Source organism: Drosophila gunungcola, chromosome 3R (assembly GCF_025200985.1).
Source record: "Drosophila gunungcola strain Sukarami chromosome 3R, Dgunungcola_SK_2, whole genome shotgun sequence".
In the NCBI taxonomy this organism is placed as follows: Eukaryota; Metazoa; Arthropoda; class Insecta; order Diptera; family Drosophilidae; genus Drosophila; species Drosophila gunungcola.
In genome coordinates this window covers 11,186,012-11,204,155 of record NC_069139.1, presented here as the reverse complement: position 1 = coordinate 11,204,155, position 18,144 = coordinate 11,186,012, and the positions used below count along the sequence as shown (strand labels likewise).

Below are 18,144 nucleotides of genomic sequence, written 5' to 3'. Positions count from 1 at the left end.
ATATATCACCCGATGGACATCTCGAACCTTAACCCACCCCGCACCACTGTCGCTTTTATGACTGCAACCAAAGTGGCGCTTGTTTTTGTGTCTTCGTTCTCTGTGCCAGTTTTCAAATTGGTCATCACTCCATTATAGAGCTACCAGCTGGGGAAAATAGCTGAAGTAGATGGAAATCGGATAGAAAACTGTACAGAGCTCACTCGAAACTTTGGACCTATTAAAATATCATTAACCGTAGTAGTAGTTTGTAGTTTTCTCTACAAACATATTAATAATCCAATTTCTACAATATTTAGATTATGTTACGATCAATAAAGAGTTTATTTTTATTACATGGCGATATACAAAAATATTCGTGTTCATCTTGTAGATAAACACTCTTTTCTAGTAATCGTCTAGTACGTAAAAACTGTTATAAATAGTCTGTAAACTTATTGCTGTGTTAAACAAACCTATAAAACAATTAAAAGGCCATATAAATTATTGCTCTCTATGCCCATATAAAAAAGTATATTCTATTTCAAAATGAACTGGCTGATTTAATTCAATATTGATTAAAAATAGTTTGGGAATTTGTAGCACCAGAACCCAAAAAATGTTCAACTATTTATAATCCTTAAATTCCATTAAACAGGCCGATTCCTTAGCTATTTTTGAACACATATGGTCTTAAAAATAGCACCAGCTTTCCCGTTCTTGACCTTTGCTGATGTTCCGGGTTCCATGAGTAAAGAAGCTAAACAAGAAAATACTGCTCCAAATCGCCTCCTTGAGTCACATTAAAATCTGCCAGCAGCTGTTTCGGTTCGCACTTATCATCATAATACGGGTAATTGCCGCGATAGATGATGAGTAATTGCAATTGAAATCGATGGCGTTCTCAATTCTTCTTCGCCTGCCTGCCACAGTGGTGGCCAGTGATTAAGGGCATACTCCTGCCCACCGGCCTCCCAAATTGTAGTTTTCCCGGTATATCCCATGTCCACGAAATGGGGGATACTTTCTGCCCCAATATCGTCACGTGCCATACTCGGTGCTTAACTATATTTAACTATAGTCACGCGATCTGCGAGTATGCCTGTGTATCTGGCCAAGAAGCCACTGCAGCGAAGTTTGAGGCTGAGTGGCAAGTGCATTGAACTTTGGACACATTGCATGTTCGACTGCTGCCGCTGTTGTTGTTTGACTCGCCGTAAAACTAAATGTCGATTTTGATTGCCTAGCCGCGACTAGTTTGGCCAGCAGTGGGTTTGGGATTGGGTCTGGGCGCAGCCCTAGAATGAGTCAATGGGTCTAATTCCCGGCATAACCTCCAGAGAAAGCCGCACAGCCGGAGAATGCAGCCAGTCAGCCGCACCCAAAATGCAGACAGACGGGCCTACATTAATCCAGCATAGGAACAGTGCTAGATCTACACTTAACAAAAGTTCTTTGTCTAATAATGGTCGACATTTTTGCATTATAATAAAAAGCTAATATAGTTAACTTACAGGACCCCACAAACTGACTTAATAGTTTATTTTAAGAGCTATGTGTATATTTTATATATTTTGCAAATAAATCGACATTTTACCCAGTTTATTTAAAATTAAAACATAAATTAAAAATATATTAGGACGATTTTCAAAGTGTATTGGCAAAGGAGGAGTTTTAGTTTGTCACTGACGCATGCAACCCACGATAAGCAACCCCGACGGAGGCCATAGTAGGACATATCTGTCATGTGGTCCGTCCTCCGTCCTCGGTATCTGCCACAGTTCCATTCCCCTGCCACTTTCCAAATGCATTTGCTCTTGATGTTGGTCAGGGTGGGCCTGGCAGATAAATGGTTTTTTGTGTAAATTAGGGAAGCCCTAGCGAGTCACGTTTTTTGTGAGCGGGGGATCTTCATTCTTTAGCCGTGAGTCATGCCCAAAAAGCAACCCAATTGATAAATGATAAATGGTGTGGGCCACAATAGTAAGAACTTAAGCCCTCAACTAACTAACTTTTTGTTTGCTCTTTCTTCTTTGCAGGTAAGTCCATGTTAACATCACTGCTTTGTCCTTATTTGGCTGTAGTTCCAGTACATAAACCCCATTGAACTGGGTGCCGTACAAGCGGATCCCAAGGCTGTCTGCGGGGCCAATGCTAAACGCTCCACTGAGCAGACAGCTGCTTTTCTTTGTGTCTTCTATCTGCGCCAAGGAAGTCGAGTCATTGAGTGACAATTTCGGCAACATTTCCTCTATAATTGGGCACACAAAGCCAGACACTCGCGCTCACTTTCGGTAATTGTTGTTAAGTAATAACTCGTCTCTTGTTGGCTTGGACCATTGGCCGCCTTATAAGGCCGGCCGTTTGGATTACCCGTTTTGCATAGCTATCTGCATCAGCTTGCCATTTGCAGAACGATCTGTTTGCGTCGAGTCTGCCTTCTGGCTGTTATTGTACATGGGCGATTACCATTATGGTTTTGCTCTACGCCCTCTGTTTGTCTATACAGGGGCGGTCACAAAAATAGCAAGGCAAATAAACACAACTAGTTCGTGGTAAAAGTGGTTTACAAATAATGCTTCAGTTACCAGCGATATTATTGTGAAGCCTATAACGATAAGTGATCGATTTCTTAAAGTTTTGAAATAAAAAAGGCTTTCAAAAACAGTAAATCCCATCTTAATTGAAAATCGTCAGGATTGTTCAATGTAAAACCGTTTCTCCTCAATGCTTTTAGTTCCATCACGCGAGAGTTCTTACCAAGTAACAAGGAGAAGTTAATTTAATTGCCAAGAAATCTTCCGGGTGTGAAATTAAGAACCTTGATGTGCGTAAGTTCAATTAGCTACGCTATTATTCCGACCGCAAGTGTATATGCCTCAGCTTCCCCAACTCCCTTTGGTTATGAATTTATTGCTGAACCGCTGCCTTGGATCCAGAGACGCGGATCCCTGACTCAGCAGCGCCGCTGATGGAAAACCTTTCAGACAATTTTCTCTCCAGCCTCGCTCTTTGTTGCAATTTGCAGTTTCGCCAGCTGGCCCGACTCGGGTTAAATGAATTGCTCCCACACAGAGCCTCGGATCCGATGTATTTATAAGTTGTGCATATTTGCATTGTGGGCCGCCTTAGCCCGTATCCACAATCATCGGCAGGCTTCACACGTTCCACGGCGATTTCTTTGTGGGACTCGAACAGGGTGTGTTATTCCTTTGTTGCAGCCAGACGAGTCGCTCCGCTCGTCGCTCGCCTGGCTGTGAATCACTGATGAGTGCGTCGCCTGCTCCTGGGCTGCTCAATTATGCGATTAACCCGCTACCACCTGCATGCCGATGCCGATGCTGATGCCGATGCCAATGCCAATGAAGGCACAAACAGAAAACGCAAAACTGCCCTTGTCGGCTGACTTTTGGACCTTGAAATCAGACAGACGGCGACAGACCCTCGCTGCCACCCCCATTGCAAAAAGGAAATCCCCCAAGGATTAAAAGCGAGGCAATTGAGGCAAGGATTCGCAAGGGTTGCTAATGTCGCTGCATTTGCAAGTGCACTGGCTGAGGGCCTTGGGCGGATCTGGAGCAGGAGCTGACTGGGATTGGGATTTGTGAAAGTGAATTTGTTACTCCACTTTTCGGCGGCAGGGGTTTCCGTGCCACTGCAACCACCACCACCTATAGAACCCTCTCTGAGGGTTGGTTTCAGCATTGCAATGCCCCGGGATTTTGCACAAATTAAATCAATTTCAGTTTAAGCATGTTCTTCGAATAATGGGAGGGGTATCAAAACCTCTCAGACAGCCGGGGATCAAGGATTCTCTTCTGGGCACTAGAACTTTCTCTGGAAGAAATTTGGAATGTTGTGTTTAAATCCAGTGTGTTTAAGCATTCATTTTTTAATATTATATAGCTGTCACGAGTACATTTATATATTCAAAGATTCTTTTGTCTCTCGAAACTTCTCGAGAGACTGACACACCCCAGACGAAAATTTATTCGCTGATTTTTGCAGATCTTCTGGGAATGAATTAAATTACGCTTAATTGGTCAGGCCATAACTCCCATAACACAGGCCCAGTTGCATAGAGATCATTTAAAGATCTTTCGCGAAGAAGAAACTGGAAATGAGAAATGCTATCCAACGAGTCAATGGCCACAATCTGGGTTATTCCATGCAAATTGTTTTTTGTTCCGACAACGCCCCTCGCGAAACGATCTTCGACTGGCCATAAGTCAAAGTTAACTTTTTTAACCAGGCCACAATTCATAAATTCATATCAGCTACAGTGTTTAATCCTTATAAGGATTTTATAATATTTTTAAATATCTATATAAAGTATATAATATTATGTCTGCAAGTCTTGAAATGAGTTATTTTGACAAGCAATTAATTGAAACTGTGTCTCAGCAGCCAATTAGTTCTCATTTAGCGATCACCCACTGTCTTGAGAATGCACATATATGTTTGTTTGGATACATGGTGCATAAATGTTTGTTTCATATTGTTTAAAAGCTGTGATATAGCGTGCGTTCGTTTCTGGGAGGGAGGCAGTCCCGCTTTTGTGCCAGATCATTGGCACAGCTGCTGTTTAGATAGCGAGACTTGCAGTGTGGAGCGATCCAAGTTTAAGCCAAGTCCATTGACTGTAGATGATGATTATTATGAGGATGACAAGAGAAGTTTGTGTTTGTGCGGCTTGCCCCGAAAGTTCGTTCACTCTTGACACTCGGACTGAAATGGAGAAGCCGAGATTCGCATGCAAACAGTGAGCGGAGAACAGCCACCGATGGCCTCTGACAGCTCATCCTCATCCCAACGCAGGCTCCTCCCCGTTTTGTGCCGCGTCATTTGTGCCAAGTGGTCCCCGAGATGATGGAGCACCATCGAAGGAGATGCGTTGGCTTCCTCAAATCGCGGCCAAGGGATCAGCGATCAGTGATCAGCAGTTCGCAGCTAGGTCGTCTGTCGATTCCGATTCCAGAAACAATCTGCAAAACAGGTTCTCGAGTCCAGCCCATCGACGCTTTCTTCCGTTCTGCTAAATTCTTTTGTCGCTCTGGGAGAATCGCACGAGAACCGGCTGTGTGGCAGGTGCCCCACTTCTGCTTCTCTCCCCCTTATCGGTAATTAATTCCTGGAACTATTTTCCAAGCCAGCGTTGATTGAAAAACAAAAGAAATCGAAATGCGGGTATTTATGGGGCATCTTCATCAGGGGGCGAAAAACCCTTCGATATGATGAGTTTATCAGTCCTAAGCCCAAAATTGTTCCAATTGTTTGTTTTGGAACCCCTATGTGTTTGTGATTTACAAACTGAGTTCGGGTTTCCTCGATTATTGTTATTGTCGTCTTACCCATAAATCCAAGCGGATGTAAGCAAAGTGAGCCGATAGCAGTCGGTCAAGATAACAGATGCATATGGAGCTGGGTAAATACACACAAACCAGTTCATTTATTGACGCAGCATGCAGGCAGCCCAGGGGTTGAGGGTCGAATTAGGGGCAATAAATAAAGATAAGGAAAAAACAAATGGCTTCTATAAATTTTAAAAACATTTAGTTGATTTGAAATTTTTTTTAAAATAGATTTACTGTTTAATAAACAATTTAGAAATTTAGCTTTGAAATTCGTTTATGGATCTCATCACTGGCGCCATCTTAACGGGAGAATTTGTAGACTTGAATTGGTGGCGCCACCGTTTCTGACATCTGGCAGCCCGATTCATAGTACATAGCATATGCGCTAGGTGTCGCTTTGAAGCTAGCTAGGGTTAAATGCATGTAAAATGTAATGTTTAAGTAAATAAAGTTATTAGAATGTCGATAAAAACTAAAAGATTTTTTTGGTTCTTAATATATAGTTTAATTGCAACTTTAAAAATCAAAAAAGCTTATAAATTTTTTGTGTCCCTTTTCAAAATTAAAATAAGGAAGACAAATGGTCTACTTGGCCTTAGTCATATAGTCTTTTGAGTAAAGGTTCAAAGGAAACGCCATTAAAATCAACCAAAGAAGTCACTAAATTGAGATTCCTTATTTGATTTGTTATCTGAATTGCGAAAATGTCAGTTGCAATTTATGTGCAATTGGGGAATATCGATGTCGGACTTTGGAGCCATGATCTATCGATATGTGCGTTCGCAGCTGCTGGTGTGGTGCGAATTTGATTGATTGATTGATGAGTGGAAATGATTGACTGCCCGGTGAGGTGAATTTGCATTTTGCACATTTTGTTAGCCGAAAAGGAATGTCTGTCCCAGTTGCTAGATGGGGAAGCCACCAAACATGATCGATTGTGCCTGATATGCAGTCCAAACACTGCGAGAAGGAGTGTGATTTTGGGGCTTAAAACCATATATTTAACTTTTAATGGATTATGCATTTAATGGATAAATTACCATTTCGCCCAATATTGACTATTAAAAAGTGTAAATTTCTTACGAAATAATTCCTTTTAAAAATAGTAGCTCCTTCTAAATTTACATCAATTTGTCAAGTTAAAACATACCAATCTTTAGATCTTAGCAAGTTTTAAGTAATTTTGAGAACGATCAAGATCGTTAAAATACTTTGTAAAGGCAATTGAACTTGGTTTATTGACCGAATTTTGGTATACGATCGTTTTATATCTCTGTAAAATTTATTACGAATCGGCCATAGAGCGTCAAATTATTACGTGCCGCATTAGCTGCGATTGTTGCAATACATTTTCTACGATCCACCATTTCCCCGCTAACTTAAGTCATTTGTCTAACATTTTTGGAGGAGGAGGAGGAGATCAGGGTAAATCGGCGCGGAGTTCGTGCCACAATTGCACTGTTGTTGGTGTTGTGGCTGCGGCATTAGCTGCACACTGAAATCGGCGTAAATAATTACCGTCGATTGAGCGCAGTGTGCTAACGAAAATGATTCGCATCTGAGACGGAGCTGCAGAACGAAAGATGAAGTGGAAAATAAAGGAGTAGAAAAAGAATTCCCGTTCTTCCTAATTTAATAGTAATCATAATGAATGGAATGCATTTGAGGCAGCAGCTCCCAGTCGTAGATTCTGGGCCATCTTTGGTAGAGAATGGAGCAGAGATCAGATCACTGGCTCCGCAGTGTCTTGCTATATATATATCATCTCGCGTTAATGTTCCGTTGGCATGCCATAGATGAGGCGCGAGATGAGATTTGGATTGGGATTGTGATTCGGAATCGGATTCGGATTCGGGCTGGGGCTCAGCTGCGCATGCCACACATCATCAAACGTTCCAAAGTGATCCGGGAGTGGAGTGGAGCAATGCGTAGTGAGAACCAGTTGCGTGGAGCATTTCATCTAACATTTGATTTAGTTTCCAGGAATTTCAATTAGCTGGGAAATGGGCAATGCATTCAGTCAGCCAGACTTCAGCTTACGGATTATCTAAGATCTGCTCTAAGCTGGAAAAGAATTTCCAGCGCGACTCCGTCGACAGCTGCATTTTCCTCTTGGCTGCACGTACGACGAATGTGAAAAGTGCTGACACACACGCTCTCCATTCAACCGCCCATTTCCCTGAGCCATCTCCCCCATCTCGTTTTAGTGGCTTTTAAACTGTGTTAACGCTCTGGTCGGATATATTAGTCAGCGGAGCGGCCGGCAAACGTGAGTTTCCCAGAATCAGCCATAAATTCGTTGACATTGCTTAGGGTCTGCGACTAGGCTTGGAGTTAATTGTACCCGGTACTCGAAGATTTGTTGGAAGGTAAATGACAGAGACCTCTTGAGGTATATATATCTTGGATGTCTTAATATGAGGGATAACAATAAATTTAGCATTGAAATTAAAGGGAAAGTTAGTAGCCTTGACAAGCTGGACATGGTGGTCCTCATCTTCAGGTTCTATTTAGGTCATCTGAAAGCTGTAAGTGATGCAGTCGTTTTCAGGCATCAGTTATCCTTTAAGAAGTAGTTGAAGACTATACTGGTCATTTAAGTACATATATTTTTTTAAAGATGTTTAAGAAAGCTTTTCAAAGGTTAGAAAGGTAAATTTTTTACAATTTATTTGTCTCAGCTTTTTCCGGATCTAAAAATTATTACAAATCTGCAAGGTGCGGATAGTTTTATATCCGAAGCACATATTGAAGAATTTTATCAAGTACTTCAATGAGAATAATCACGTTCATACCTTTTTTTTTATCAAAGTCAGAAGGTTTGTGATACTTCTCATTACAGGGCATCACTTAGTCGCCAGCACGGCAAATGTGTTCTTAGTGATTTTAATTAAGCAGACAGTGGAACAAATTCAAACTCGGCTTGCCTTTCACTCGGTTAATAAACAAATAATATTTCATCCGCCGCTCCTCAGCGACTTACCCCCCGTTTCGCTGGCTGGCTTTATGTGCAAACTTTTCACTCCACATCTGGTGCGGGGAGACACTGTAGTTCGGAAACCGAGACCAACGCCGATCGAGAGCCCAATTTGATGCACAATTTCGGCGTGCGCCTCTCGACTTTGAGCTAATGGCTAAGCAAACACCCAGCCCCGTTGTGCTCAGCTCCCATCCCATCCCATTCGATCCCATCCCGTCCGATCCGATCCGATCCGATCCGCTCCGTTCCGAGCTGAAGTTGGAGTGCGCCGAATCACGCAGTGTACTTGACCATTATCCGTTTCCCAGCGGCGGGTGATTGGCGGAATACCACCTTGAATGCACCTGAGACATGCGATCATCAGATGGGGTTCGAAATAGCTGCGAGTCCATTGCCATCGCAGGCATTGTTGCATTTGAATAACATCGCAGGTAGAGAGTTTTGTAACTACTGTTGCAATTACTCATCTGGTAGAGAATCTACAGTCAAACGTGTGTTAATCGAACCCACTACTCATAAAGTAACATAAGTAATTTGAGCTTTAATAGATTTTCGGATAGTAAAAATTAAGGTTTAAAAATATGTATTCGTATGCTAACTTATTTTCGAATTTTAACGGCATTTTTACCATTGCCTTAAGCTTTAATACCGAAATTGTATTTTCTTTACAAGTTTCATATATAGCAGGGAATAATTTCCAAGTTTATAGAGTTATAAAAACAACAACTGAGGAAAGCTCAATCGTAGTCGGAATTGTAATCCCTATTTAATAAAAATGTCTTAAAGCTAACATTCGACCATGTGTTGAGGTCTGCAACCCACGCCTATCCACGGAATTAGTTCGCTTATAGAAATGTAGCCCCGCAAAGTCATCAACAGCGAACAATTGTTTTAATTTCACTCTAATTTATCGCCGAGAATGCCCAATTTAAAGTTTATGCTATCTAATTGAAAACGTTTTTGGGACCAGGCTTACAGACTACAGACCTTGCCCTCGCTCGTCGCCTCCTACTCCAAGTTTTTATATTGCCTTTCCCATGTGCAAGTGGCAACTGCTGCGAAAAGTTTTGTAAAATGTTCTTTGCCTATGTGGGGGTTGGGGAAAATGTCAAGGCAAATGCGGTATTGCAGGTGAATGGGCGTGGCGGTAGAGTAAACTTACCTTAACCGATTACGATAATTCTCAAAAAGTTTCTAGGCAATCGATAAACAAAGAATTTCCTGGCCCGAAAACATAAGTTTAAAAGTTTTTTGCACAAGACATAGGGGTAGGGCTAATGCCGTTGGGTAGCAGACTATCCCAAGTGGTCTGCTTTTCTGCCGCTCAACTCGAACCCATTAAAGACGCCTCGGGAGCAGCTCTTTAGCTTCCTTATGGCTCGCAGGTCTGGCCAGATCAAGTGCCAGACGTTTTATTGCCCAGACGCAGCGTGAACAGGCGTATATATAGCGATATATGCAGACAGCCTCATCTGGAGATGTTGCATATTGGCGCTGTCCAACGAATTTAGCAACATTTCCTTCTCGATGCGCTCAATTCAAGATGGCTTTTCACATTTCCCGGTGCACAAGAAATTGTTTTTCGATTGGACCTCACGCATTTAGAAAACGGGGAGTTTGTAGTTGGGGTAGGCTGTATAAACAAATAAAATTCTCCAAATTTAGACATCAGATGCATTTAATTTATAATTAATATTTGCGTTTTTAACTTTTTTATGATCTGTTGGCTTTCGTTCTTCACTGTTTTCTTAAAATTAATAAGTATCCATTCGATATTTTTTCCAAGTGTATTAAAAAAAGTTTCTCTAGAAGAAACGGAGCCGAAAAGAGTTGAAAAGTTAAAAGTCAAAAGAAATTAAAGCATTAATTTAACGCCAGCTTTGCTTAGCTTTTGTGCTGCTCTGGTAATTGTTACCTTAGTACCTTTAATAGGCGAGTGTTTGTGAGTGCGTATACACACAATGCATTCGAGGAAGTTGCGCTATTGTTGGCCATCATTAAAAGACAATTTGGAATCGGGGTTTGGGCCAAACTCCAATTTAAACTCCATATATGCGGGCCGGGCCCTCTGCCTTTGGATCTACGAAAGGCATTTAAAAGCGAAAAGCGAAAGTGTTTGCCATATCCATTGCATTCGTTCTACTGCGATCGGGGAAATGCGGTGCGTGGTGGTGCTCTAACGGTTTCTCAGGGCGCCAGGGAAAATGGAGATTGATTAAAAGATTTACCTCGGCCGACGATGATGCATTTCCCTTGATAATGATAAAGCCCGATTCAGCGATTTGCAGCTGGCCCCTTAGGCCTCCGCTAATGCCTTAATAATATGATAAACTGGCCCAGCCAAAAAAGAGATTAATTTCCGAGACATTTCCCAGCGGCAGCAAAAACAGCAACAACAGCAGCAGCGGGAAAGCCGGCAAGTGAGTTGTTAGCCCAATCTAAACGTGGCATGTGGCAAGGGGAATTTTGAATGTTAAACGCTGGATCGGGCTTGGCCAAGTTTCCAGAGCAGAGAGCACGGGTAGCTCACCGGTAACCGCTCACCTTTCTGACCGAAAGTAGCTTTTTGATGGCTTTCAGCTCACCGTGTGTTTGTCTTCCTCTACTGTTGGTCCGTCTCCTCCTCTTTTTTTTTGGATTCGGTTGTTTGCAGTGCACGTTTTCCTAATTGCTCTACTTAATCTCCGCTTTTAAGAGTTTTTGGTGGTCAGTCAATGGCCCGCAGAGAAAACTAAATACTATTCATATGTGAAAATGTACACAGGGGCAGTGATCCTTTATTTCTTTCCGCAATTTGGCTAGAGATAAGAAAGTTGAAAGTTATCAGCTTGCATTAAGTGATTCCAAAGGATGTTGATCATGCACGGATCATGTCTTTAAAAACAAACATTACGGAAAAACTATCAGTCTGTTAGTTTTTCTATTTGTAATTTGTTACAACTTTAAATGCAAGATTTGACCTAAAATAATTGGTAAAAATGATGGTATTCAACTACTCCTTCACAGGTTTTTATTTGATGCTTATAATAATTACTTCAAAGGTTTAAAAAGATTGTCTGTTAAAGTTGTTAAGCATAAAAATGAACAAAACACATTTTTCCCAAATGAGAAAACCGAGTTTTTAAAGTTACAAAGGCTTTTGCTTCCTGGAGCACAGAAAAACTCCTCCAGGCTGCTCTCTAACCTTCTCACGATCGTTAAGAGCTCTCAATTACTTCACCTGTAACTCGGTAGCTTCGCTATTAAGACCATGAGCAATACAAGTGAGTGTAAAATTTTTAATTAACGAAAGTTGGCCATAAATATGGCTTGGAAAATGCATTTCCGAATGTCACAAATACTGCTGCTGTCTACACATATAACCGCGAATACAGTGGGCAACATTTCCATATGTTGGACACGTATCCATCATGGTAATTTTTATTATGCAGAGCCTCGGCAGCCGGAAATTTCACTTTGTGCAGTGAAATTATTTATTGGCTTAAATATTCGCAGTATGTGCCGAATAAATGTCTGGTTGGAAAAGGCGAAGTGTCGATGCCTGGTTTATAATCATTAGGGTTTGCCGCCGCGCCACTTCAATTGTCAGTTACCGCTGCCGCTGCCCACGTTCAGATACTCGTACTTGTACTTGCAATCTATCCCGACTCTTATGCCTTATGATGTTTTAACTACCCGAAGTCCACATGACAGGGCACCACATGAAGTCAAAAGAAAGGGGGCGTGGGTGGAGGTTGAAGAAAGGGAAGCGGAGCAGACGGTTTCGATGAGATTAAACACACACACGCAATTACAGTGGTCGCCCATAAAATAAACTTTGCAGAAACAGCCCATCGATGAAGATCTTTAAAGTTTGATTATTATTTTGGTAATTGGAAAGAAAGTATTTACATATATATTAAATTTTATACCCAAACGACTTGCTAAACTATTTAGAACGCCTCTTTTATGCAGCCGTAAAGGAATAAAATAACATAACCATTTCCCACAATAACTAAAAACTCATATATTTTAATGTGCAATAGAGAAAGCGTTAAAAAGGTAAAAAAAAATATCTTATGGTTTTAAAAAATGGGAAAATTTATTACCATAAAATATTCAGGGGCTCATATTTTGCCAGCGACCACTGTACTCAAAATATAGTAAGTGTCGAGTGTGTATCTGTGTGCTCGAGTGAGTTCCATTGCACTTCTCCTGGGGAAATATCAGGCGACACTTAACTATTAAGCAAGAGCTGGGCGAAATGGCAGGAGATGGCGGTGAAGGAGACGGAGCTCTCCTATTTTTAACCGCATGGAGTGGGCTTGTGCCCCACAGTCCCCATTCCATGCATCATCCCCCTCACCGTCTTTATTCCATCAGTGTTGCCAATTTTCAAAGAGAAATATGACTGCGTTGAGCAGGAAGAGAATTTAAAAATACATCTTCTAAAAAATCTTAGTTTTGGATTACAGAAATTTTTCGTCAGTAGCTAAAACATTTTTTTACTTTGGAAACTGGCTTTAATTATTACATACTATATTCTTGTGTTATAAATAAGAGTAGCATTTTTAAGTGCAAATACTTTAAACTCTATATTAAACTTTTGACCTTAAGACTATAATATTTATTATATTAGAAGGTTATCTAAACGTAAATAATTAAGTAGAGCTTGCTAGTATGTATACGCTTACCTATTTCTTTTTTGTTATATAAAATCTTACGCTCTCATAATGATTGCTTTCAAAAGTTTCGCACAGTTGATAGAAAAATGTAAATTCAAGGAAAAATAGCTGAACTGTCAACTCTGGTGCAAGTGCACTACGCCTAGGCTTTTACTTACACACACCGACAGCAGGGAAAAAGGGGCAAGTGGCATGGTGGTGTCAGGTTGCCGCATGCACCACTCCTCAACGGCCCGCACCACACAACCCGTGCACCACTCAGTGGGTCGCAAGTCCCACGACCCACCAATAGTAAAATAGCAAAACGGCAAAGAAGCAAAAGCGGCTGCAGCGACGACGGCCAGTCAACTTTTGGCTCGGCTAAACAAAAGTGTCTTCGCAGAGCTAAAAATAACCACTGTTTTGACCCAACTTCCCCTTCGACTCTACGGCTCCATGGCCCGATCCTCTTAGTCGCTGGCTTGCGCTTCCTGTTCTGTGTGCAAATCTGTGCCAAATGTTTCCAAGAAAACCAAGTATGCAAATATATTTTGCATTTAAATTCATGCCGCAGCAGCAGCAGCAAATGCAGCAAATGCAGCAAATGCAGCAAAAGTGGCAAAAGGGGCGGCCTCATTAGTGGCAAGACACTTGAAATTAGAGCTTGCTGCTGGCCTGAACGTTCGCTGATGATGAAAGTGATTTATGTCCGGCAAAGGAAATGTTCCACAGCTCCTCGAAGACTCGAGAGCCGATGTCTGGGTTGGCAGCAACTTCATCTTGGTTAGGAAACATGTTTGTAGGTTGCTTCTGCTGATGCCAATTGGCAAGGCCTCCTTACCTTAGTTACATACCTTTGATATTCATACCCTAAAGGGTACATTTAAACTATTGTAAAATAAAAAAAATATATTTGTATGTGTTCAAAACAAAAAAAGGCGTACAGTTATACTAATAATTCAATTATTATTTAGTGTTGAGGGCCTTAAGATTTAAGATTTATTAAAAACTAAAACTAGTTAATATTGTATGAATAGTATAATTGTAGTTAAAAATAAAATTGATTCGTTCTTGTCTAACCAAAACCAAGTATAAGGTAGAGTACCAGTCGGTTGAAAAATGATAATGCACTTGTTTTTTTTTTTTATTAGGAGAAACTGCATGCATTTACCAAAAATGAAGAAGAAGCATCTTAAGAAACGAGAAGAAGAAGAAGCTAGAGAGAGAAACAATTGCATAGGAACCCTGAAGTGCACTAGACCTGAACTATTTTTTCGCTTTTTAAGTTTTTTTGCGCTTTTTTGCAATGGCACGGCATAACTGAAGCATATCTGCGCACACTTCTCGCTGGCGCACATAAAATAAATGCAAAATGTTAATCCCGCAAGTGTTTAAGAGCGACTTAAGTATATGTTTTATTTTCGCTTGAGTTCTTTGCGTATTTTAAACTTATTGTGACCTACAATCAGAATGTCTAACCCACCACGAGTTGGGTTCTGCCGTAGAGAAAGAAAGAGAGAACAGAGCGCGGTCCCAAAAGAGAGAGAAACACAGAGGGAGCTCCAACTCCAGTCAGCATCAGCTGTAGTTTGTTTTTGTTATGATGCGCCACATGGCTGGGGGCTCGCTCTCCGCTCTCTCTTCTTGTCAGCTTTTGCGCTCTGAGTGAGTTGGGTTTCGGTCGTTGTTTTTGGATCGATGAAACTTCTCGCGCTGCCGTGGTATAAAATGCTTTTCACTTTTCCCACTGCACTTTAGTCGCCAGACATTTATCGAAACGTGCACATCACCAGCGGGCGTCCACCCACAGAATAATACACATATATATATTGTTATAGCCAATATATCCTTCGAACCGAAAAATACTCGCGAGTGCAAATCAAAGTTTTCTAGCTTTTCTTTGTGAGTGAAGTGTTTGGGAATTTGGGGAATTGGTTGGGGAAAATGTTGCAAGACAAGGATTAAGATGAAATCCTGACTTACCCCAACTAGAGGAATTTTCTCCGTTTTCCGTCCGCTCTTCCTCTGCATCCCTTTCGCCCCATTTTACTCTCTCTCTCTTCGGGGATGCTCCTTGCATTCTCTAAAATATGTGGGTTTATTGATTTTACGCACATGCAGCATCCCCATCTATGAGTCATCATCCATCCTGCAACATTTTCCCCCACGTGCCTAATCTCCGCTTTTCGCCATTTCCGCGTGCGCTTAGATTTTTCCAGTGTGAAAAGTAAAGCAATTGCATCCATCCAACAGAGAGATTATCCTTTCGCAAACAAACAAAACAGAAATGGCCGCCTACGCTGCTTTCAAACACGTTGAGCTTTATAATGTGGGCAAAGCCAAAAAGAGGTAAGAAAATTGGCAAGGATAAAATTTAAATTACACCTTTTGCAATGAATAAAAAATTCGGAGTTTGCATGCCAAAAAAGGAATACAGAAATGTTCATTTTTTAATTTATGTTTATTAAGTACTTAAAATAAAGGATACATAAACAAACAAAGGAAGTTAATCCAATTTGTGGTTATTACTCTCGCCATAAAAGACAGTAGATGAAAGCATTTAATCATCCAAAAAACTGGCTTTGTTCATAAAATCCTTTGTTAAATGTAGTCTCCTGAGGTTTAAATGCATTTATTTCAGCATGACGCACAAATTTATTATACAAAAAGAAAGCTGTAATATTGTTCATTTTTTTTTTTACAAATAGTTTTTTTTTTTATTGATGTCCAAAATGAGTCTAACTAATGACGAGTTTGAAGAAAAATGCTACAATCTTTGTTTGATAACGACAAGCTACACAAAATAGACTGGTCATTAAAAACAACACATTGTTTACTAAATAATATTTGATAATCTATAAAAGAATTTGTATACGCATGCATACATAGACTTAATTTTCTTATTCTCTTAAGAAATTTGTGTTTTTGTTACTGTTGCTTAGTTTAAGATAAATATGTTCTGTGTCATTTCTGAGGCAACTGTTCTCGCTTAAAATATTACTCAACTTCAATAAATTATATCGAGGTTATCCGACGACCGACTCATTTTCCCTGAAGTTTATTAACTGTTACGTGCCTCTTGCATATTTTTTTTATTGTTTGCCACCGCTCGAGTGAACTTTGATTGGCAAACATTTCGGAAGGCAGCCTCATCGTGATCTGCATCAACATCTTCATCTTTATCCCATTGTCTGAGCTGTCAGACCGCACAAACAAACACACACTGCATATTCATTTGGTTATGTGTGTAGATTAATTTAGCGTTCGTTCACCTCGCCGCCTGACTGACTGACTAACTAATACTTACTAACCATACAGTCGCGTGTGCACGGGGCGTATGTGTAATGTGGGGAGCACCACTTTTGCAAGCGCCTACTTCCCACAAAACCGAAACCATCGAGGTACCCAACCACCCACCCAAACACCTAACCTAACCACCTAGCAAGTGAACTACCCAAGCTGGCGGTGGCATGTCTTTGGATGTCTCATTGATTTTCCTTTGCCAACGGGCAACTGCCCCACGAAAAACCACCGCACAAGGCACCACCCCCCACACCACCCATCACAGTCCACCCGATTACCACAACACAAAAGTCAAAGGGACGGGCGTTCTTTGGGAATATACCCTTTCTTACTATAAGGGTATGACAATCTCTTTTAACGTCATCAAAACAATGGGCAATTTGCATTTTTCAGGAGGTGTTTACGAAATGATCATTTTGACGTGACATAAAAGGCGGTACAAATAAAATTCATTAGATTTTCGAGCCACACCAATGTTTGAACATCTTAAAATAAGCAACCAAAGCATTTTTATTATTTTATTAACGTACTGTCGATAAATTTCAAGGCGTTTTTAGAGCTAGATGTTTTAAATGACTAAGCTTAGGTCTTATGTGTTGGTGCTATGAAGCAAAGAAAGCTTCTATAAGTGTTACTGTAGTAACTAAAAATTCTAGCCAAGCTTAATCTTACAATTTATACTTAAAAATGTAATGAATATTTATCTTTCACTTGTATTATTTAGATTTATGGATATTTTTATGACCTACTAATCCTCTTAATAGACCAAAAAGCAAAGGGTCGAAAAGTTTTACTTTAACATCAAATTTTACTTAGTTTTTTCAATATATTTAGGTAACTAATCCTGTGGTTGAACATTAAGACTAATTAGATACGCTGTTTATCCAAATGATACGAAGTATAATAAAATCTTTATTATTAAACAATCACGACCTATTACCACAAAAAAAAATCATTATCTCATTACCGTTTATCGCCGCCTGTCCCAGGGTATTTCTCTTACTATAGTCTGCCTTTCTTTTTCAGTAAGTTTCGGCTTTTGTTTTTGCATGCAATTCTTTGACCAAGCCCCTGCCCAGCACCACCCATTTTTCGCCTTTCGAGTGGGGAAACAAAAATCGTTACCGAAATGCTTTTTTGCTTATGTCTGTTCCGTTTACCACGCTTACGCTCATACCTGTCCCCAGTTTTAGTCCAAGTCCGCTTCCCTGTCCGCTCGACTGTCCGTTCAACTGTCCGTGGTCGGCCGTCCGCCGTCCGACGTCCGCTGGTCCGTGGCGGACATTGAACCCCTACTTCTCTCCGCGGGCTATTGGGATCGGAGATTAGTTTTGGCCGGAACAGAAACCAAACAGAAACAATTTTCCTTATGTGTGCCATGTGCATTATTAACAATTTGCTGGATTTTATGGTCCATCGATGGGTGGCTGCTGCTGAGGCCAAGTGTGGAAAATGTGTTAATCATTGTCATTGATTGCGATTGTGTAACATACCGCCTTGGACTTTCCCGCCGGCGGCCGGAGGAAAATGATTAATATACTTTTTCTCTGCATTTCGATGCAACATTTTGTTTGCTGTGTGTGTGTCCCCTTTCTTCTGCAAAGCCGTGACTTATTATTGTAAACAATCAAATTAAATCTCAAAGGTGCGACGCGCCAAGATATCGGATTGAATTGTCGCTCTTTGTTGCGTTGTATAAGCGGCGGAAATCATGACAATTCATTTTGTTTATGGCATTGTCTATCCATCTGACGATCATTATACGCTTGAATTCCTTTGCACAATGCCCGCATATCTACTGTTTACAACCTGAAGTTAACCTCATTCTGCAAGGAAAGTCGGCAAACAAATCAAGAATTTCCATATATTTATAACCATATATAAT

The 18,144-nt window shown here is 40.7% G+C and overlaps 1 protein-coding gene across 9 annotated transcripts in view; it reads left to right on the top strand.

The window, feature by feature from the left end:
* LOC128253557 (microtubule-associated protein Jupiter) overlaps window positions 1-18,144 on the top strand; it is a 30,178-nt gene that overhangs the window by 807 nt on the left and 11,227 nt on the right. For 2 of the 9 annotated variants that reach the window (XM_052982062.1, XM_052982052.1), the window contains exons 1-2: window positions 14,699-14,858; window positions 15,166-15,305. The exons of 3 other annotated variants lie outside the window; for them this stretch is intronic. In XM_052982062.1, the coding sequence (XP_052838022.1) occupies window positions 15,244-15,305 (62 nt within the window). In that variant the 5' untranslated portion in view covers window positions 14,699-14,858; window positions 15,166-15,243. Of the gene's footprint in view, window positions 1-14,698; window positions 14,859-15,165; window positions 15,306-18,144 lie in introns of those variants that run through there. 4 more of the 9 variants (XM_052982041.1, XM_052982032.1, XM_052982024.1 and 1 more) reach the window with 3 other exon arrangements.